Source organism: Panthera leo, chromosome A1 (assembly GCF_018350215.1).
Source record: "Panthera leo isolate Ple1 chromosome A1, P.leo_Ple1_pat1.1, whole genome shotgun sequence".
Lineage (NCBI taxonomy): Eukaryota > Metazoa > Chordata > Mammalia > Carnivora > Felidae > Panthera > Panthera leo.
Window position 1 is genome coordinate 130,202,614 of NC_056679.1, and position 23,814 is coordinate 130,226,427.

The following is a 23,814-nucleotide window of genomic DNA, read 5'->3' on the forward strand; positions in this document are numbered from 1 at the left end:
CGCTTGCACTCTGTCTCTCTGTCTCTCAAAAATAAATAAAGATTAAAAAAATTTTAAAAAAAGGTTACATTTGTTAAATAGTTATAAAATATTTTTTTGAAAATTATTTTGACACGTATAATTATGCTGTGATAAAGTATTAGTAAATTTGATCGTTATGTGGTGAAATAGTGATATTTAAGTCAGTCTTTATTTATATGCATTTCATGAATAATTGAATGTTTATCAGTAGTTTGACTTAGCAAAGAGGGACCATCTCATGCCAGTCGACTGTAATTCTCTCAGATAAACCGTTTCATGTTGACCACTTTGTGTGATGGTGCCTTCCTGCTATAGCTATCAGTGCCCTAGATACTTTAATCCCCGGTGGTCATCGAAACGAAATCGAAGATATGACTGAGGGCTCGGCTGGGGTTTCAGAGTGGATATCAGACAAATTTGTTCTGATCTTGTTGCCGTCACTCAAGTTGCCCGGAAAAGAAACGAGACTATTTATGATGAACCACATGAACTTAGAGGGGCATCGTTGGTAACTGGGGCCTTTCCATGACTCAGGAAAGAGACTGGTGTGCCATTCGGGAGTCCCAAATAATTCTAGATAATTCCTCAGTTCTTCCTTGAGGCTGTGCAATGTGGCACAGTGACCAAAAGTGTTGCAGTGACCTGCTCTGCCCCATCGCTCTGGTTCCCATGCCCTATTTGGTCCTGACCATGCACTCCATATCAGAATGTCACCTTAAAAATAAGCTCTCAAGTTTTCCAAAAGTTTAAGACAGAAGCTAATTTTCTTCACTGCAGTGGGTTCCTCCTTGTAATAGCAGCTTCATGTTGGAAGGCATGCATGAAGGTGGAAGTCAGGCAGCGTGGCAAGAGAGGGCGAAATGCTTGAGCCCCAGGAGTCTGGATGAGTCAGCCAAGCTTGGGTTTCCACGCCTCTGAGGATCTGCTTGGTCACATTTCCCTCAGGGCTGACGTGTGGCATCTGGAGCATCATATGGAAACCACCAGCTGGGGCAAAGTCCTCGTGAAATGTCTGTTTAACTGTGAATGTTTACAATCACTAGGAACAGCAGCTCTGAGAAAGCAGAACAGGGACTCTTAACTCCCGTGCCCATCACAAAGCCTGGGGACGGCACTGGTGTCTGCTGGGTCCTGGGGTCCTGATGTGTAGTGTGGAGGCAAAAGAAGGAAAAGAGAAAGACAGTGGTAGTGGGGACGGAATCCGCCTGACTCTTTGGGCTTCTGTGGTTGATAAAGAACTTAAGGACATGACTTCTGAGTCTCAGGTTAGAGAGATGGAGGGAGAAGTGAACACCTTGGCCACATTTACACACAATTGCTTAGCGCTTCCCCATCCTACTTGAACCATGACTTTATGGCATACAGGTGATGCTCAAGGGTTGAGGAAAGGACAGAGCCAGCTGTGGGCTGCTCTTCTGGGGCCTTTGAGACTGCAGGAAATTACTGTCTGGTTGAGTCTCTGGCTAGTTTTCTAGCCTCCTGTGCCTCTCTATTTCCTTTATCTCCTCTCCATTTCCTTTAATATAAAATCCTTGTTTTCTACCCTATGAAAGCCTTAAGAAATTTAAATATATGAAAAGCAACATAGGTTTTCAATTCTTGAGGGAAAGTTACAGCTGAATGGGTCAGAGATACTTTCTCATCTCTTTGGTCATGTGAAATGAATAGAATATTCACTGAACTGGGTGTGTGGAGGGCTGCACAAATTGCAGAGGTTAAATGATTCTGGTTTTACGTCCAGAAACTTAAAGTGCAACATATACACAGAGATCTCCAGAAGATTGGGAGTGCCAGAAGAAAGCACAAGTGCAGTGCTCAGGGAGAAGAAGGAAAGGATGTGGCCAGACGTGGGTAGGCCTCGTGGAAGAGGTGGGAATTGATTTGGGCTTGTCAGGTGGAAATATGCGGAGCCACCTTCTGTGATGGGTCATCCTTCATCATGAGGTGATTTCCTCTTATGGAGGTGAGGTTGAATCTAGCATATAAAGCCATAGTAAGTGCCCCTTTTTATTTAAATATTTATTTTTAAGAATCTCTGTATTCAACATGGGACTCAAACTCACAACCCCAGGGTCAAGAGTTGCATGTTCTACTGACTGAGCCAGCCAGGCACCCAGCAAATCCCCTTTTTATTCAGGATCCATACCAAACACTGAACAGGTTCTTCCCCCACCCCCAAATTCTCATATATTCGTTTTCTCCCCATAACACCTAACCATGTAAGTAGTGTTCATAATATGTTAGCTTGAGGCCTAACAAGATGCTACAAGGCCTTCAGAATCAAAGGAGACTAACAACAGTGTTAAAACCGTTTGCCAGTAGAATGTAATCTTATTCTGATTTATTGACTATGAGTCATGGTAAGTGTACGAATGGAAGCCTTACCAAGCCTTCCTGATAAATGGACTTTACTAAAATAGAGCATGAATGGACGTTAAATGTGAGCAATTTCTTCCTTCCAATGATTGTGCTCTGTAAGCCTGATTCCAGGAAAAAGTGTGAAGGAGGTTGTCTTCCTCACCTTTCTCCCTCATTAAGACATGTGACAAACATTCTGTGCTGGGTGCTAGGGAGTGCACAGGCAGATAAGACGAAATCCGTTTTTGACAGAAGCCACGGGAAGTCAGGTGTGAAAGTAAACACCAACAAGCTATGTTCACCTTAAAAATTCAAGAAGAATAAAGGGAAATGAGAAGACAATATTAAAGATTAGAATCATTTTGTTACTACTGTTGCAGCTTGGAATACAAAGGAATCCTGATAGTATTTCCAAGGGAGGTGGGTAAAATTCAGACACAAACCGACAGGCCCGGAAGTAGTGGTGTGTTGGTAGCTCACGGTGAAGAAGTGTAAACGACGATGACCTATGGCGAAGGACGGGCTATGGCTAATGATCACGTGAGTGTGACTCTCGTCCAGCCACAGAGCAGCACAGGTCAAGTGCTTGAATCTTTCTTTCTTTCTTTCTTTCTTTCTTTCTTTCTTTCTTTCTTTCCTTCTTTTTTTTTTTTTTTCCAATTCTTTGTAATGTTTTTCTCCAGCTATCCCTTTGCTGATAAGGCAACTCTTTATTGGCTCTCAGCTTTATGGAGGGGGCCTGGCTTTTAACTCCTGCTTTCCCAACTTCCCTTTTCCCTTTTGTCTCTAGCAGATCTGCACATGGTAGTTTTGTTTTGTGGTCATTGTTTTGCTTTTAAGCCCAGCCATCTATTTTTCTATTTTTTTAAAAAATTTTTTTAATGTTTATTTTTGAGACAGAGAGAGACAGAGCATGAACTGGGGAGGGTCAGAGAGAGAGGGAGCACAGAATCTGAAACAGGCCCCAGGCTCTGAGCTGTCAGCACAGAGCCCGACACGGGGCTCGAACTCATGGACCGCGAGATCATGACCTGAGCCAAAGTCGGCCGCTTAACCGACTGAGCCACTCAGGCGCCCCCCAGCCATCTATTTTTAAGTGATGTTCTTGTAGCCAAGCATCCCTCTGTGTGCACTTTAGGGCACTCAAAATCTGCCATTAAAAAATTTTTTTTTCAAGTTTATTTGTTTTGGGAGAGAGAGAGAGAGCAGGCGAGCATGAGCAAGGGAGGAGCAGAGAGAGAGAGAGAATCCTAAGCAGTCTGCACTGTCAACATGGAACCCAGTGTGGGACTCCAACTCACCAACTTGGAGATCATGACCTGAGCTGAAACCAAGGGTCTGATATTTAACTGACTGAGCCACCCAGGTGCCTCTCAAAATCTGGCATGTTGACAGGAAGTTTCCACCCTGATGCTTTCAGTGCTGAGGCATTCATTAAAGTTAACTGGACTCTGGTAATTTGATATTTTGTTCTGATAGTTTGAACAAGGTTTCCAATAAGTGACTGAAACTGCAAATTGAGATTGTATTTCCTATAATTTTCTTAAAGTGCCAGGGTAGCAGGGGTTCCATCTAGCATGAGAGCCTAAATTGTGTTCATGCTAGGGTTCAGACATTTTTGGCCATCCCAGATTTGATTCTTGGAGGATGAATTTGTCAGTGATCTTTCTGCAGGAATGTCCATCTCGAGGCAAGAGAGCAGAGGAGTTCAAGCTGGGGTCAAGGACGACAGACTGGCATCAGGGAGGCTGGGTAATTCTGAGCATCAGTCATAGTGTCTTCACTGAGTCAAGGCAAAAACAGGCTGGGAGTGAAACCCGAAAATGCCACTTAGAAGAAATTGCTGTAAGATGTGAGGTTCACAAGGAACACAGTTTGGGGAGAGATGTGACAGAATATACTACACATGTGGGGGAGAAATCTCCTTTCTGCTTTGGTGAAGACAGCAGCACCCCCTTACCCCACAGGCCTCCTGCAGCAGCCTCTCCATCTTTCTGTTAGCTTCCGGAACAACCTCTAGAGGGCACACCGGCTTCCCCTTAGGCACTGGAAGAGAGAGAACTTGAAGACAGTGTGGCAATGGAGGGAGACCTGCATTCCTGCACGCTCCACAGTCTTTGAGATGACAGCATGAGGGGTGGGAGGCAGGTGGGTGTGGGGGTATGAAAAGGCCCCTCAGAAGCTGACTGCTGTTGTAATCTGGGACTCCTGTGGCCTGGGCAGCGGCACAAGAATAGGCAGCAGTAGGGTGAAGACCATGGTTCCAGAAAGTGTTGGAAGGTGATTGTCTACACAAAGGAACTAAACTCACTTCTACTTGTTCAGCCTTCACAGCTCAGCTTCACATGTTATTGCCTAACTTTCCTCTTAAATTTACTTTCTAAGTGGTTTGAGGTATGTGTTATTATCATCACTTTTCATCCTAAAAATAAGGCTTACCTATTATCTTGATTTGGCATGAAGTCCAATAACACTATGCCCAAGTCAGCATATCATCATGGGGATACATTTCTCATCATATATTGGTAGGAGCTTTGGTGTAGACGAGCATTTATGGAGGGAATAGAAGTTTTGTTAAAGCAGGGGTGCCTGGGTGGCTCAGTTAGGTAAGCATCCAACTTGGGCTCAGGCCATGATCTTTTATTATTATTATTATTATTATTATTATTATTATTATTATTACTGTGGGCATATGCTTTCATTTACTTAATATAATTTATTGTCAAGTTGGCTAACATACAGTGTGTACAGGGTGCTCTTGGTTTTGGGGATAGATTCCTGTGATTCATTGCTTACATAAAACACCCAGTGTTGGTCCCAACAAGTGCCCTCCTCAACGCCAATCACCCATTTTCCCTTCTCCCCACCCCCCAATCCATCCTCAGTTTGTTCTCTGTATTTAAGAGTCTCTTATGGTTTGCCTCCCCCACTCTCTGTTTGTAACTATTATTTTCTCTTTCTCTTCCTCCATGGTCTTCTGTTAATTTTCTCAAGTTCCACATGTGAGTGAAAGCATATGATATCTGTATTCCTCTGACTGACTTATTTCGCTTAGCCTATTATCCTCCAGTTCCATCCACGTTGCTGCGGATGGTAGGATTTTATTCTTTCTTATTGTCAAGTGGTATTCCATTGTATTTATAAACCACATCTTCTTTATCCATTCCTTAGTTGATGGGCATTTAGGCTCTTTCCATAAAATGGCTATTGTTGAAAGTGCTTCTATAAACAGTGGGATACAAGTACTCCTATGAATCAGCACCCCTGTATCCTTTGGATAAATTCCTAGTAGTGTTGTTGCTGGGTCATAGGGTAGTTCTCTTTTTAATTTTTTGAGGAACCTCCACAGTGGTGCACCTGTACCAGTTTGCATCCCCGCCAACAGTGCAAGAGGGTTCCCATTTCTCCACATCCATGTCAAGCCATGATCTTAAGGCTCATGAGTTAAGCCTTGCATCTGGCTCTGCGCTGACAGTGAGGAGCCTGCTTAGAATTCTCTCTTTTCCTCTCACTCTCTCTCTGCCTATCCCCTGCTCACATGCTCTGTCTCTCAAAAAATGAATAAACATTTAAAAAAGTTATATTAAGGGGTGCCTGGGTGGCTCATTCGGTTAAGTGTCCAACTTCGGCTCAGGTCATGATCTTGTGATTTGCGAGTTTGAGCCCTGTGTCGGGCTCTGTGCTAACATCTCGGAACCTGGAGCCTGCTTTGGATTGTGTGTCTCCCCTCTCTCTGCCCCTCCCATGCTCATGCTCTGTCTCTCTTTGTCTCTCAATAATAAATAAAAACATTATAAAAATTATATTAAGGCAAAACATTGTTTATGAAAAGTGGAAAAGTGCTTTTTGGTGGAAAAGATGTATGCTTAATGCAGAATGTGTTTCTAATAGAATCATACCTTATGAGTTTTTCCAGTGGGTGTTCTTCAAATATTTAGAAAATGTGGCAAGAGGTCTTGAAAACAAAAATCTGTGTAATCGGTATTCTAATAGCAAAAATTCTAGAAAAAAAAATTGGAAGCTAGAATGAGAACATTGATGGAGATAGAAAAATGATGATGATCGTGGTCCAGCTGGGTAACCATTCATCTCTGGCATGATTGTGAGAGTCAGGTTGGAGAAAACCATGGCCATCTGTCATGATGTCTGCTTCAACCATCTGAGGGCTTGGTCTTCCAGTACTCTCACTCTTTTAATGACTTACCATGGATATTTTATCTGTGCATTTGTCTAAACATGTGGATGTAAACATCTCATAAGGAACCCTTATTCCATCATGATCTTGAGCCAATTATTTCATCTTTCAGAGTACAAGATTCTCTACAGAGAACACTGGAATAGGAGGTACTGAGGATTAACGATTATGTATTAGAGAGATTTTTACTAAAATAATTCTGGTTAGTAAAGACCTACAAAATCATAATAGCAAACAAAAATAACCATTTATTTCTCATTCATATAGTCTGTGGGTGTGTCTGCCTCAGGTTGTGGATCAGGTTCCTGTTTGTTCTATGTGAAAAAAACTCTGGGACCATAATGGAGGGGCAGAGGCTACTGGGACATACTCTTCATTTGGTGGTGGTCAGAAACTTCGGACAGACAAGCAGATACATGCAAGGCCAGTTAGGTCTCTGCTCCAATTCCAGTGAACAAAGTAAATCCCATAACCAAATCCAAAATCATCAGGGCAGAGAATACTCCTCTTCCATGACTCTACCCCAAGTCAGAGGTGGGGAGGGGTAAATATTTGCTAAATAATAATTTAATCTACCACATTAACCTTCTTTCTCTTTTAAAGCTTTTAAAAAAATACATAAGCATCCTGTTCTAAACCCAGTTCTAAGCCTACCACAAAGTAGCAGGTTCTATAGAAAGCAGTGCTTCCTCTGTATTGTAAACTTAAATCTTTTTTAAGGGAGATGATATTTTGCTCATTTTATGATGCCAGTGTAATAATTTTGGTTGATCATAACAATTTTTGTTCCATTTAATCTGGACCAGCTGGCCTGGTTACTGGCTGAGTGTTATACCTATGCTGTCCCATATGGTAACCACAAGGTGCATGTAGCTATTTAAGTTTAGATGAAATTCAAAACTCTAGTTCCCCAGTCACACTAGCTACATTTCAAGTGCACATTAGCTACATGGCTAACATGTTGGGTAGTGAACATAGAGAACATATCCACCATCATAGAAAGTTCTTTTGTATAGCACTGATTTAGATACAACAATAATAACCATAACAGCTTTCATTTATCTAGCCCTAACCATATGCCCAGCACTCTGCTGTATATGCCCCATGCCTCATTTAAGATCATCCTTGCAACCACTGTGTGACATCAGTACTATTTTTCTCATTCTTCTAATGAAGATATTGATGCTTAGTGATGGTAAATAAAGGAGCATGCTTGCCAATGGGTAACTGGCAGTGTCATGTCTGTTTGACCAATGATTTGCTTCTAATTCACTAGCATCCTCTTTATCCACTTTGTCAAGAACAAATGCCATGATGTCCTAGCACAGGAATGGCAGGAGGCTGGATGCTTAGTTCCCAGTCTGGAACCAGTAGGGGTATGTCAGGACCTGGCTGATAAGGTAGTAGAGTAGTGGTCTCTTCATCTCATGTGTGGTCTGACAGTCATAGTGGTAGTTGGTCCAACAGTTCCCAGAGAGAGCTGCTGCCTTTTTAGGCAAAGCAGTTCATGATTCTGCCTGAGTCTGCCCTAGTGACCCCTGCAGATTTGAATAATCTGTGCTCTCTTCTGCCGAGGAGTCTTAGCAAGAGGAGTTGAGAACATTTGAGAAGAATGTGAATGCTATGGGCTCCCCAGCCATCTCCTCACTATTGTGGTCGTAGTGAGTTCTCTGAGGCAGTAGATTACGTGCTATTACTGATGAGTAGCCAGGAGTTGTCGCCCGAGGGATCAGAGTTCAGAATCTGCCTGTGACATGGGGCCATGAGCAGGTTATACAACTTCTTTGTCCCAGTTTTCTCATGGTAAAATGGAGCTGAAATAGCCATCACTCTGCCTTGTTGTCAGGACTAAATGGATTCCATAGCATGCCAGGCAAATTTATGGTAGGCACACAATCATACACAGTCTGAATATTAGGGCTGCTCTACTCCCAATGTGTTACACAGTCCCACGACCTACAGCAAAGATAGTTTTTGGCTCATCATCTTCATTTAATAGCTGTTGCAAGCCTTTAAATCTGAAATACTGTTTACGATCAGCTAAAAATATGGTAGCATTTTAAAACTTAAACTTTTTATGTATACTGACCGATGTTGTCCTTCTAGAACTACCCCACCTTTGGTCCCACTTAACCCCTTCCTTAATCCCTGACAACCACTAATCTGACAGCCCTTGATCACCACTAAATGTCTATAATTTTATGTTTCCAGAATGTTACATAAGGGCAATCTTTTCTGGTATGAGAAATACACTTGTTATTGTACTAAAGTAAAATGGGTATTGCCTGTTCTCCTTTCCTAGTCTTCCAGGAGGAAGGAGCCTTTGTTACCGAGACCCACTCAGTAGTGGACTGGTAATTGTTTAATGGAAGTGATAGGCTAAAGGAAAAAACCCTGGAGAAGCCTGACAGGTGAGCTAGATTTACACTGGAAAGGATGGAGTAACTGGAAGAAGACAATAGAATGGATAAGATAAATGAAAGGTGAGATTCTCCTGGGGTTAGGGCTTGGGGGATATTTGGGAGTTTGTAGAAATGGGAAAAGGAAATAGAGCACCTGCCATGAATGAGTAAAATTGAGAGAAGAGATGGGGAAAGGGAATTTTAAGAAATTGTGTGTGTTATAGATGGTGTGTGTTATACTTCTTTGGTCACTTCAAAAATGCTGTAGTTAGTTTTTTTAATATTAGTTTTTGACCATCTGGACCATTCTTTCCTTGAGTGCAAGACCATATGCTAAAATGGCCCATGAAGTAGGTGAACTTTATAGAAGAAAACCTGATATTTGATATAAATAATAGTTTCAGTGGGAAAAGGTGGTTTAAGAGATAGAGACTTGAATTAACAAAGAGAATCTTAAGCACTTCATGCCCAATGCAGAGCCAACACAAGGCTCGATTTCACAACTGTGAGATCATGACCTAAGTTGAGGTCAATAGTTCGATGCTCGACTGACTAAGCCACTCAGGCACCCCAAAGTTTTATTTCTTGTTGAATTAAAAAAATTTTTTTTAAAGTTTTATTTATTGAAGTAATCTCTACACCTAACATAGGGCTCGAACTCAAAACCGCAAGATCAAGAGTTGTGTGCCCTTCTAACTAAGCTAGCCAGGTGCCCCTATTTCTTGTTGAAATTTAAGAAAATGAGTATATGGCTGCATATCCTGAACATCACTGAGCTTATATAGAATTTATAGCTAAGATTTTCTTCCTAGTACTGACCTGTGTTTTCCTACTCCATCTGGCACTATTCTTGCACGTTTTTTCAACAATCACCTTTATTGTCTACTACTTAAGGGAACTAAACCTGAGTTAACTATGAACTGCAAGCTGAGTTACAGTAAGTACCATATCTCTTTCATCTATTCTCTGTGGCAAGTTTTAATTTTGATAGTGATTTGTAAAATGCAGGCTAATTGTATTATACTTAAATTGCATCTGGGAAACTTGATGTAGTAGAAATACCTGTATTGTGAAGAAAAAAGTGTTCTGTGGTTCACCATTCGGCATTTCTGCCTCTTCTCTGCATACCCATCCTGTGGGTTGCCTTTCTGCTCTGTTTTTTGGTGTACTTCAGTGCATGAAAGTTTTTAATTTTGATGAAGTCCTGTTTGTTTGTTTACCAATTTATTTATGTATTTGTTTTTTGTTGGGTCTGCTTTTATGGGCTATCCCTCTGTGCCTATATTTTGTTTAAATTTTTTTTATTTTAGCCTTTCTTTATTTTACTTAAATATTCATTTATGAGAGAGACAGAGTGAGAGCAGGGGAGGGGCAGAGAGAGAGACACACACACAGAATCTGAAGCAGGCCCTGGGCTCTGAGCTGTCAGCACAGAGCCCAGTGCGGGGCTCAAACCTGTGAGCCGTAAGATCATGACCTGAGCTGAAGTTGGATGCTTAACTGACTGAGACACCCAGGTGCTACTCTGGTACCTATATTTTGAATCATTAAGTGTTCATATTTTTCTTTACATGTGGAGCCTCGATACCTTTCCTTCTAGAAACATTGTTATCTGGTTTGATGTATGCAAGAACTCTGTTTAGAGGTTTGTTACAGTATCTAAGAAAAAATAGTTATAAAAATAGCTTAATAGAATATATATTATGTGTTCACACACACACACATATACACACACATATGTGTGGCATATATATGTGTACATATATATATGTGTTTGTGTGTGTGTGTGTGTGTGTGTGTGTATACAGTTGAGACTGATCAAATTAAATGTTCCTAAGAATAAAAAGCATGGCTTTCCCCTAGGAAGTAAAAACTACCTTATTATCAAAATGTAATGTCTGGGTATTATGAATATTTATTCTATTACCTATGAAATGAATAGCCTGACTAAGGCTTACACCTGTCTTTTTCATTTATCTCTGTGATTTAGGTAAAAGGTTTACTACAGAAGTAATGTTAAAAAAAAAAAAAACCTGTGGGCCATTTTCAGTGACAAGCAGGGATTTCTTTTGATTTGTCACAATTACTTTGAAAATATTTTCAGAAAACTTACCACAAGGCTTATGTGAAATGAGGGGCTCCTTTATCACCATTTGTGAAATCCCAAGCAGAAAGATCCTAATAGGTTTAAAAATTATTCTGGCATCGCACTCCTCTCACCTGCAGGGAGCCCAAGTGAGATATCCTGATGAGCACCCTGTGGTTGAGTGTTAATGACTCTGAAAAAGAACTCCCTGCGATCATGGAAAGCATCCAGTCTCTGAATCTTATTGAAAATTTCCAGCAGGTGAATCCTGCTTAGGAAGTCTCCTTACTGAAACAGGCACAGAAATTTGGATTAATCAGACACCCGGCATCTTTTAGTAAAGGTCAGATTTACACGTGTGGAGGTTTATGGATCCTGTACCTAAATGACTACAAGATGCATAAACCTCCCATATGAGTCCTCTTGCCCTTACAGAGTAGGGGGCAAAGCTGATGGTATGAGACACCAGTTTGACTGACAAAAACCAGAGAAACACAGTTACTCAACAGGATATGTGATAGAAAGCCCAGACTCTAGGCATATGGGCAGGAGACATAAAACCTGCAGGACTGAAAGAACAGAAAGGTTCTGTAGAAATTCAGTGTTACAACAGCTCTTTTAATTGACTTTCCCTTTTTTATCCCACAGCTGCCATTCATGTCTCAGATTGTTATTCTTTCTCTCTTTCTTTCTTTCTTTCTTTCTTTCTTTCTTTCTTTCTTTCTTTCTTTCTTTCTTTCATGTTTATTTATTTTTGAGAGAGAGAGCGTTAGTGGGGGAGGAGCAGAGACAGAGGGAGACACAGAATCCGAAGCAGGCTCCAGGTTCTGAGCTGTCAGCACAGAGCCCGATGCGGGGCTTGAACCCAGGAACTGTGAGATCATGACCTGAGCCGAAGTAGGCTGCCTAACTGACCGAGCCACCCGGCCGCCCCTAGATTCTGTTATTTCTTGATCATACAGTATGGATAACCTTTGAAATGGTTTCCACCCTTCTCTCTCTTCTCTCTTCAGTTCATCATATCTCTGGAATCAGATTAGTCTTCCCCAAATAAATAGCCTGTTGAGCTGCCCCATTGCTCTAGAACTTTCAACAGATCCCTATGTCTTTCCAGATTAAGTATTTACCTGTGTTCTTATCTTGGGTCGAAGGACTTCTAATCTCACATTTCACACTATTTTTAGAGTCATATCTCATTACTTTATAATTACTTTAAGTGACATCCAAATGGCTGGTTTCTGAATATGCCCTGTGTAGTCCCTCATCTGACTAACTTCTAATTTCTCTAATTAATTTCTCTTTCTCCCTCCTTAGTCAAAAGCTTACTGATTGTTTAAGTCTTTTCTCAACTGCCATATCCACTGAAGATAAATTCCTTCTTTGGACTTTGTGTTTTGTGGATCAGTACTCTTCAGCTGTTTTGTAGTACCTTTTTCACTCCACTTTCTGTAAAAATGATTGCCTTACTTTCTCATATACCCACATAAGCAAGTCAGGACTCCTTCATTTATGATAAATTACAAGCACAGCTCCTAGGACCCAAGAGCGTTTTTTATTTTTAATTTTAAATTTATTTTTTAAATTTACATCCAAGTTAATTAGCATATAGTACAACAATGATTTCAGGAGTAGATTCCTTAATGCCCCTTACCCATTTAGTCCATTTCCCCTCCCACAACCCCACCAGTAACCCTCTGTTTGCTCTCCATATTTAAGAGGCTCTTCTGTTTTTGTCCCCCTCCTTGTTTTTTATTATTTTTGCTTCCCTTCCCTGACGTTCATCTGTTTTGTACCTTACAGTCCTCATGTGAGTGAAGTCATATAGTTGTCTTTCTCTGACTAATTTTGCTTAGCATAAAACCATCTAGTTCCATCCATGTAGTTGTGAATGGCAAAACTTCATTCTTTTTGATTGCCGAGTAATACTCTATTGTGTATGTATGTGTCTGTGTGTGTGTGTGTGTGTGTGTGTGTGTGTGTGTGTGTGTATACATACACACACATACCACATCTTCTTTATCCATTCATCCATTGATGGGCATTTGGGCTCTTTCCATACTTTGGCTATTGTTGATAGTGCTGCTATAAACATTGGGGTGCATGTGCCCCTTCGAAACAGCACACTGGTATCTCTTGGATAAATACCTAGTAGTACAATTGCTGGGTCATAGGGTAGTTCTATTTTTAATTTTGTTGAGGAACCTCCATACTGTTTTCCAGAGTGGCTGCACCAGTTTGCATTCCCACCAGCAGTGCAAAAGAGATCCTCTTTCTCTGCATCCTTGCCAACATCTGTTGTTTTCTGAGTTGTTAATGTTAGTCATTCTGACAGGTGTGAGGTTGTATCTCCCTGTGGTTTTGATTTGTATTTCCCAGATGATGAGTGATATTGAGCATTTTTCCATGTGTTGGTTGGCCATCTGGTTATCTTCTTTGGAGAAGTGTCTATTCAGATCTTTTGCTCATTTCTTTACTGGATTATTTGTTTTTTTGGGTGTTGAGTTTGATAGGTTCTTTATAGAATTTGGATACTAATCCTTTATCTGATATGTCATTTGCAAATATCTTCTCCCATTCTGTCGGTTGCTTTTTACTTTTGCTGATTGTTTCCTTTGCTTTGCAGAAGTGAGGTCTCAATAGTTCACTTTTGCTTTTGTTTCCCTTTCCTCCAGAGAAATATTGAGTAAGAAATTGCTGTGGCCAAGGTCAAAAGGTTTTTTTCCTGCTTTCTACTCAAGGATTTTGATGGCTTCCTGTCTTAGGTTTAGGTCTTTCATCCATTTTGAGCTTATTTTTGGGTATGGTGTAAGAAAGTGGTCCAGGTTCATTCTTCTGCATGTCGCTGTCCAGTTTTCCCAGCACCACTTGCTGAAGAGACTGTCTTTATTCCATTGGATGTTCTTTCCTGCTTTGTCAAAGATTAGTTGGACATACATTTGTGGGTCCATTTCTGGGTTCTCTGTTCTGTTCCATTGATATGAATGTCTGTTCTTGTGCCAGTCCCATACTGTCTTGATGATTACAGCTTTGTAATACAGCTTGAAGTCCAAAATTGTGATGCCTCCAGCTTTGGTTTTCTTTTTCAAGATTGCTTTGGCTATTCGGGGTCTTTTCTGGTTCCATACAAATTTTAGGATTGTTTATTCTAGCTCTGTGAAGAATGCTGGTGTTATTTTGATAGGTATTGCATTGAATATTAGATTGCTTTGGGTAGTATTGACATTTTAACAATATTTGTTCTTCCTATCCAGGAGCATGGAATATTTTTCTATTGTTTTGTTTCCTAGGTATTTTATGGTATTGGGCACAATTGTAAATGGGATCTATTCCTTGATTTCTCTTTCTGTTGCTTCATTGTTGATATAGGAATGCAACCGACCTCTGTGCATTGATTTTATATCCTGCGACTTTGCTGAATTCATGAATCAGTTCTAGCAGTTTTTTGGTAGAATATTTTGGGTTTTCCATATAGAGTATCATGTCATCTGCGAAGAGTGAACATTTGACCTCCTTCTGGCTGATTTGGATGCCTTTTATTTCTTTGTGCTCTCTGATTGCTGAGGCTAAGACTTCCAATACTATGTTGAATAAGAGTGGCGAGAGTGGACATCCCTGTGTTGTTCCTGACCTTAGGGGAAAGCTCTCAGTTGGCGACATTAGCATTGGGTCTTTCATATATGGCTTTTAGGATCTCAAGGTATGATCCTTCTATCCCTACTTTCTTAAGGGTTTTTATCAAGAAAGGGTGCTGTATTTTGTCAAATGCTTTCTCTGCATCTATTGAGAGAATCATGTGGTCCTTGCCCTTTCTTTTATTGATGTGATGAATCACATTGATTGCTTTGTGGATATTGAACCAGCCCTGCATCCCAGGTATAAATCCCACTTTGTCGTGGTGAATAATTTTTTAATGTATTGTTGGATCCGGTTGACTAATACCTTGTTGAGGATTTTTGCATCCATGTTTATCAGGGAAATTGGTCTATAATTCTCCTTTTTAGTGGGGTCTCTGTCTGGTTTTGGAATCAAGGAAATTCTGGCTTCATAGAAAGAGTTTGGAAGTTTTCCTTCCATTTCCATTTTTTGGAACAGCTTCAAGAGAATAGGTGTTAACTCTTCCTTAAATGTTTGGTAGACTTCCCCTGGAAAGCCACCTGGCGCTGGACTCTTGTTTTTTGGGAGAGTTTTGATTACTAATTCGATTTCCTCACTGGTTATGGGTCTGTTCAAATTTTCTATTTCTTCCTGTTTCAGTTTTGGTAATATATATGTTTCTAGGAATTTGTCCATTTCTTCCAGATTGCCCATGTTGTTAGCATATAATTGTTCATAATATTCTCTTATTATTGTTTTTATTTCTGTTGTGTTGGTTGTGATCTCTCCTCTTTCATTCTTGATTTTATTTATTTGGTTCCTTTCCTTTTTCTTTTTCATCAACCTCGCTAGTGGTTTATCAATTTTGTCAATTCTTTCAAAGAACTAGCTTCTGGTTTCATTGATCTGTTCTACTGTGGGTTTTGTTTTTTGTTTTTTGTTTTTTTTTGTTTTTTTGCTTTCTTTTTTTTTTTTTTTTTTTTTTTTGGTTTCGATAGCATTGATTTCTGCTCCAATCTTTATTATTTCCTGTCTTCTGCTGGTTTTGGGTTTTAGTACCTGTTCTTTTTCCAGCTCTTTAAGGTGTAAGGTTAGGTTGTATATCTGAGACCTTTCTTCTTTCTTTAGGAAGGCCTGGATTGCTATATACTTCCCTCTTATGAGTGCCTTTGCTGCATCCCAGAGGTTTTGGGTTGTGGTGTTACCATTTTCATTGGCTTCCATGTACTTTTTAATTTCCTCTTTAGCTTCTTGGTTAGCCCATTCATTTTTTAGTAGGATAATCTTTAGTCTCCAAGTATATGTTATATTTCCAAATTTACTTGTGGTTGGTTTTGAGTTTCATAGCCTTGTGGTCTGAAAATATGCACGGTATGATCTCGATCTTTTTATACTTATTTAGGGCTGATTTCTGTCCCAGTACATAGTCTATTCTGGAGGACATTCCATGTGCACTGGAGAAGAATGTATATTCCTCTGCTTTAGGATGAAATGTTCTGAATATATCTGTTAAGTCCATCCGGTTCAGTGTGTCATTCAAAGCCATTGTTTCCTTGTTGATTTTCTGTTTAGATGATCTGTTCATTGCTGTGAGTGGGGTCTTGAAGCTCCTACTATTATGGTATTATTATCAGTGAATTTTTTTATGTTTGTGATTAATTGATTTATATATTTAGGTGCTTTCACACTTGGAGCATAAGTTTTTACAATTGTTAGGTCTTCTTGATGGATAGACCCCTTAATTATGATATAATGCCCTTCTTCATCTCTTGTTACAGTCTTTATTTTAAAGTCTAGATTGTCTGATATAAGTATGGCTGCTCCGGCTTTCTTTTGTTGACCATTAGCATGATAGATGGTTCCCTATCCCCTTACTTTCAATCTGAAGGTGTCTTTAGGTCTAAAGTGGGTGTCTTGTAAACAGCATATAGATTGATCTTGTTTTCTTATCCATTCTGTTACCCTATGTCTTTTGATTGGAGAATTTAGTCCTCTGACATTTAGAGTGAGTCCTTAAAGATAGGAGTTTATTGCCATTATGTTTCTTGGAGAGTTGGAGTTTCTGGGAGTGTTCTCTGGTCCTTTCTAGTCTTTGTTGCTTTTGTTCTTTTTTTTTTTTTTTCATCTTTTCTCTCCTCAGAGTGTCCCCCTTAAAATTTCTTGCAGGGCTGATTTAGCGGTCACAAACTCCTTTAATTTTTGTTTTTCTGGGAAACTTTTTATCTCTCCTTCTATTTTGAATGACAGCCTTGCTGGATAAAGGATTGTTGGCTGCATATTTTTCTGATTCAGCACACTAAATATATCCCGCCACTCCTTTCTGGCCTGCCAGGTTTCTGTGGATAGGTCTGCTGCAAACCTGATCTGTCTTCCCTTGTAGGTTAGGGACTTTTTTTCCCGTGCTGCTTTCATGATTCTCTCCTTGCCTGAGTATTTTGTGAATTTGACTATGATATGCCTTGTTGATGGTTGGTTTTTGTTGAATCTAATGGGAGTCCTCTGTGCTTCCTGGATTTTGATGTCTGTGTCTTTCCCCAGGTTAGGAAAGTTTTCTGCTATGATTCGCTCACATAACCTTCTACCCCTTTTTCTCTCTCTTCCTCCTCTGGGACCCCTATGATTCTGATATTGCTCCTTTTTAATGAGTCACTGATTTCTCTAATTCTTAAATGGTGTTCTTTTGCCTTAGTCCCCCTCTCTTTTTTTGCTTCATTATTCTCCATTAGTTCATCCTCTATATCGCTGATTTGCTGCTCTGCCTCATCCATGCTGCCATGGCATCCATTTGAGATTGCAGCTGAGTTATAGCATTTTTTTTTAATTTAATCCTGACTAGTTTTTACTTCTTTTATCTCCACAGAGAGAGATTTGAATCTATTTTTGACCCTAGCTAGTATTCTTATTATTGTGATTCTAAATTCTGGTTCAACCATCTTGCTTGTGTTTGTGTTGATTAAGCCCCTGGCTGTTGTTTCTTCGTGCTCTTTCTTTTGGGTTGAATTCCTTCATTTCATCATTTTGAAGGAAGAAAGGGAATTGATAAGGTAAAAAAAAAATTAAAATTAAAAAATTAAAAACAACACACGCACACATAAGCAAGCAAAAACAGCTCCCTGCCTTCCATGGTTTCTCTCTCCCCCAGTTCACCTCTCTGTGGCATGTACCTGCTGAGTTCTGTGTTTCATGTTGTGCAGATTGTCGTGTTAATCCTCAAATCAGTTTCCTAGGTGTGCAGCATGGTTTAATGGTGATCTGGCTGTATCTCATGGACGCAAGATGCAAAAAAAACTTCCATGCTGTTCTGCCATCTTGGCTCCTCCCCTAAACTGTCTCTAAGGGCTTTTTTTCAAAAAAGTGTGGGCCTTTTTTTAAAAAATAACCTTAAAAATATATCAGGGCCCACTGCAGGTGTATCGTTCCAGGATGGCCAAGCTCCATGCCTTCTGTCATGGCTGAATGTGGGACTGATGTGCTTTCCTCCAGGACAGGACTCTGAATGGGGTTGTTGGGTCTCTTAGGACAGATGGTTGTTCTATCAGAGGGTGACTGTCAGGGAGCTCATTGACAGTAAGGTCTCCTACCTGGACAGTGCTCGGGCTCTCCCCCTTGGACATCAGGAGCTGCCTGTAGCAGCTGCCCCAGGGAGATCTGGATATCCTGTTCCCAAAGTTAGATGATATCATCAAAATGAGCAGCATGATTCTTCATGATCTGCAAGAGACAGCCTCCAGGGAAGAGGAACAGGTGCACTAACTGATGCTTTCATCTCAGTTTACAGTTGAGGAAACTGAGGCCCAGAGAGAGAGAGAGGAAGTAACTTGCTCAAGGTCAAGGTGGCTAGCAGCAGAGCCAGGATTTGAAATCAGGCAGCTGGCCTCTGGAGCCAGTGCTCTCAGCTGTTGTACTGAACAGCCTCCAGGTAGTAGAGAATCAGATGTAAAGCCTGTGTATCCTGTGCTTGCTATCCCTTTGAAAATATAGTTTCTTATGAAAACCAACCAAGCAAAAGAAAACAAATACATCAGGAAGGAAGAAAGTGAACCTAGAAAGTATTTGGTTGTAAAGATGAATGGTAAGCAAAGAAATTCCTAAACATGTGGGTACTCTAAATATTTACTAAAAAAGTAATAATGATGACTAATTTGGAGTGTTTAAAAGCTAAATTTGGATAAAAATATTAGGCATTCAAACACATGGAGGATAGATTATAAGGTTTTTGTATTGTGGAGGAGGAGGGTAGAACTACTGAAGATAATTCAAGTGCTTATGTTAAAAACTTAGGGACAACCACTGGAGACAGAGAAATAAAATGATTGCTTCTAACCAGTGAGTGGAAGAAAAAGGAGTGGACAAAATGTGGTTAGTTTAAAGAAGACACAAAAGAAGGACAAAAAAGTACCTCCCTCTCCAACTAAAGAATGTTAAATAGAATACATAAAATGTTCAGGGTAACTAAAAACATATTAGTCAATTGATTAAAAATACATAATCCCACTGTGTTCATGTTGTATCTATTGCATATCAGAAAACAAAATGTAAAAATTTTGAAAATCTATACAAGGTGAACATTAATGCAAACACTAATGCAAGGAAAGTTGTGACAGCCAAATTAGTATCATTCAAACCAGTTGTCGGGGCAAAAAAAGTATTAATAGGGATAGAAGGTCACTATAATGTTAAAAGGAACAATTCACTGTGAAGATATAATAATCTTGAGCTTTAAAATTTTGTTAATGTTTATTTATAAGTTTTTTTTATTAAAATTTTGTTTTTAATGTTTATTTGTTTTTGAGAGAGACAGAGACAGAATGAGAGTGGGTTGGGGCAGAGAGAGAAAGAGGCACAGAATCTGAAGCAGGTTCCAGGCTCCAAGCTGTCAGCACAGAGCCTGACGCGGGGCTGGAACTCACGTGCTGTGAGATCATGACCTGAGCGAAGTCAGACGTTCAACTGACCGAGCCACCCTGGAGCCCCTAAAAGTTTTTTGTTTTTTTTTAGCATTTATTTATTTTTGAGTGACAGAGAGACACAGAGCACAAGAAGGAGAGGGGCAGAGAGAAAGGGAGACACAGAATCCAAAGCAGTCTCCAGGCTCTGACTGTCAGCACAGAGCCCAATGAGGAGTTTGAACACACAAACCACGAGATCATGACCTGAGCTGAGTAGGACACATAACTGACTGAGTTACCCAGGCACCCCTAATGTTTATTTATTTTTGAGAGAGTGAGAGAGACAGTGTGTGAGTGGGGGAGGGGCAGAGGGGGGGGGGGAACAGAATCCAAAGCAGGCTCCAGGCTCTGAGCTGTGAGATCATGACCTGAGCCAAAGTCGATCCGCCCAGGTGCCCCAATAATCTTGAGCTTTTAAGTTCTTACAACATGTTTATAAATTATATAAATTAAAATTGGAAAGTATCACAAAAATTATAATTCTTTGATAATAATGGAAACTTTTAATAAGCCTCTCATGATAAGTCACCTACACAAGAAAATATGAATTAAAAAATTGAACACTTTGAACTTATTGGTTAAATTCTGAACCCCCAAATTAAAAAAGATGCCATTAAAAGCCTATATAAAATATTTACAAAAATTGATCATGTTCTAGGCTATAACACAAGTTTCTACAAATATAGTTCATGGTATTATATAGACTACAGTCTTCGACAAAAGGAAATAAAAAAATCGATAACAGAAGAATAGACAAATAGATAAGTGGAACAGAATTGAGATCCCAGGAATAGCTTCATATAAATACAGTCAACTGATATTTGATAAAGGAACAAAAGCAATACAATGGAGAAAATATATTATTTTCAACAAATGGTGCTGGAACCACTGGACATTACATGCAAAAAAAAAAAAAAAAAAAAAGAATCTAGACACAGACCTTACCTTCACAAAAATTAAATGGACCATAGACCTGAATGTAAAGTGCAAAACTATAAAATTCTTAGAAGATAGCATATGAGAAAGTATAGATGACGTGAGTGTGGTGATGAATTTTTAGATTCAAAATCAAAGGCATGATTAATAAAATAAATCATTGATAAGCTGGACGTCCTTAAAATTAAAACTTTAGCTCTGCAAAGGACGTTGTTAAGAGAATGAGAACACAAGCTACAGACTGGGAGCAGATACTTGCAAAAGACATAATGGTGAAGGACTATTCATACTGGTGAGATATCCAAAAAATTCTTAAAACTCCACAATAAAAACCCAAACAACTGCGTTAAATGATGGACAAAAGACCTGAACAGATACTTCACCAAAGATGATACATATATGATAAAATAAGCAAATGACAAGATGTTCTATAGGTCATTAGAAATTGCAAATTAAAACACCAGTGAGATACTACTAGACATGTATTAGAATGGCCAAAATCCAGAACACTGACAACACCATATATTGACAAGGAACAATAGGAAGTCTCAGACATTGTTGATGAGAATGGAAAATGGCACAACAGCTTAGGAAGACAGTTTAGCAATTTCTTACAAGACTAAACATACCATAGGGTGCCTGGGTGGCTCAGTCATTTAAGTATCTGACTATTGATTTTGGTTCAGGTCATGATGTCCCAGTTATCAGATTGGGCCTGTGTCAGGCTGTATGCTGAGCATGGAGTGTGCTTGGGATTCTTAATCTCCCTCTCCCTCTCCCCCGACAATAAATAAATAAACATTTTAACAAAAGAGTAAACATAACTTTACCTTATAATTCAGTATCCGTATTCCTTGGTATTTACTTGAGGGAGTTGGAAAGTATGTCCACATAAAAACCTGCTCAAAGATGTTCACTGAAGCTTTATTTATATTGCCAAAGCTTGAAAGCAGCTAATTTACTAGGCGAAATGGACAAACTGGTAAATCCAGATGATGGAATATTATTCAGCAGTAAAAATAAATGAGCCACCATGCCATGAAAAGACATGGAGTAATTTTAAATGCATATGACTATGTGGAAGAGTCCAATTTGCAAAGGCTATATACTATATGGTCTCTATTCCATGATATTCTAGAAAAGCCAAAACTATGTAGACAGTTAAAAGATCAGTGGGTTGCCACAGTTTGGGGCAGGTAGGGAGGAAAGAATAGGCAGAGCACAGAGGATTTTTAGGGAAGTGAATCTGTTCTGTATGATACTATAATGGTAGGTACATGTCAAAATCCATAGTATAGACACTAAGAGTTAACCCTGATGTAAACGATGGACTTTGGGCAATGATGTGTTGATGTAGGTTCACTGACTGTAACAAATGTACCACTCTGGTGGGGGACAGTGTGGAAGGCTGTTAGTGTGGGGGGATCAAGGTACATGGAAAGTCTCTGTACTTCCTGTTCAACCTTGCTGTAAACCTAAAACTGCTATAAAAGCTAAAGACATTTAAAAACAAACTGATAGGGGGTGCCTGGGTGGCTCAGTCGGTTGAGCGGCCGACTTCGGCTCAGGTCACGATCTCGCGGTCTGTGAGTTCAAGCCCCGCATCAGGCTCTGGGCTGATGGCTCAGAGCCTGGAGCCTGCTTCCGATTCTGTGTCTCCCTCTCTCTCTGACCCTCCCCCGTTCATGCTCTGTCTCTCTCTGTCTCAAAAATAAATAAATGTTAAAAAAAAATTTTAAAAAAAATAAAAAATAAAAAATAAAAAAATAAAAACAAACTGATAACAGGGACTTAAAGAAATTCCACTCTATATATTTGGAAAATAATTATGAATTTAAATTGTTTATAAAAATAAAACATGAAACTACAATTTAAAGATTAATATTACATTATTTTAAATATCATATATAATATTGAGAGAAAACACCAGAAATATTGCCAAGGCTGAGAAGCAGGTATAATATGGTACAAGAAAGAAAGAAGGAAAAGTATTCTAGAATCTGTATCTTCGATCAAAAATCATTTCATACTTGATTGAAATGATTAGAAAAAACAGATTCGAGTTTTTGAAAAACTGGAAGAAATTGGCTTTAAATAGAATCAATTAATACTATAAAAATGTAAACTTACCCTAAATCAATCTACAAACACTGCAATGCCAAATTATCAACAGACTTTTTCTGAAACTTGACAAGCTGGCTGATGATTATCTGAAAGAAACTACTTGTGAGATGAAAAGGAAATTCTAAAACAGGAAATATTAACAAGTCTTACATTAGCAAATATTAAAATGTGTCATGATAATGCAATTCTGCAGTACTCAGAAGGTAAATCCAAAAATATATGGAAATTTATATGATGAAGATGGCATTTCAAACCTATGAAGTAAAGATGGATCATTTAGAAACAAAAAGAGTGCTGAGAAAATTGTATAGTTACTTAGAAAATAATGAAGTCCGTGGCGCCTGGGTGGCTCAGTCAGTTGAGCGGCCGACTTCGGCTCAGGTCATGATTTCGCGGTTCGTGAGTTCAAGCCCACGTCGGGCTCTGTGCTGCCAGCTCGGAGCCTGGAGCCTACTTCGGATTCTGTGCCTCCCTCTCTCTCTGCCCCAACCCCCCTCACATTCTGTGTCTGTCTTTCAAAATAAATAAACGTTAAAGAAAAATTAAAAAGAAAAAAGAAAATAATGAAGTCCAATAAATTCTAGATAGACCACAGAGTTAGATGTATGCATACAAGCAAACAACAAACAAAAATCCTCTCCAACCAAACAAGCAACTCTAAAAGCAATAGAAAGAAGCCTGGATGTCTTTGTATTTTTAAATCATATTTGGGTGGATAAGTCTTCCTAATTATGAATTGACATGAAACCCAAGACCCATAAAGGAAATTTGGATAAGTATGGGCAATAATAAGACTTATCAATACTTATGAAGAATTTTCTAGGTGCTAGGCACTGTTAGGGGTTCTTTATTTTTTTTAATTTTTTTTAAACGATTATTTATTTTTGAGACAGAGACAGAGCATGAACAGGGGAGGGGCAGAGAGAGAGGGAGACACAGAATCTGAAACAGGCTCCAGGATCTGAGCGGTCCGCACAGAGCCTGACGCGGGGCTGGAACTCACGGACCATGAGATCATGACCTGAGCCGAAGTCGGAAACTTAACCAACCAAGCCACCCAGGCGCCTCAAGGGGTTATTTAAATGTTCTTTTACTCATGGAATTGTGGACCCAATTTGATTTTAGACCCCAGATTCACTCTAAGTCAAT

General features: G+C 39.5%; 1 protein-coding gene across 1 annotated transcript in view; it reads left to right on the forward strand.

Moving 5' to 3' along the window:
- Positions 1 to 8,887: 8,887 nt before the first annotated feature.
- Positions 8,888 to 23,814, forward strand: part of LOC122230141 — a 61,053-nt gene continuing 46,126 nt past the window's right edge. Inside the window, exons 1-2 of the mRNA XM_042955847.1 lie at positions 8,888 to 9,057; positions 9,789 to 9,913. Of these exons, the coding sequence (XP_042811781.1) occupies positions 9,038 to 9,057; positions 9,789 to 9,913 (145 nt within the window). The 5' untranslated portion in view covers positions 8,888 to 9,037. The remainder of the gene's footprint in view (positions 9,058 to 9,788; positions 9,914 to 23,814) is intronic.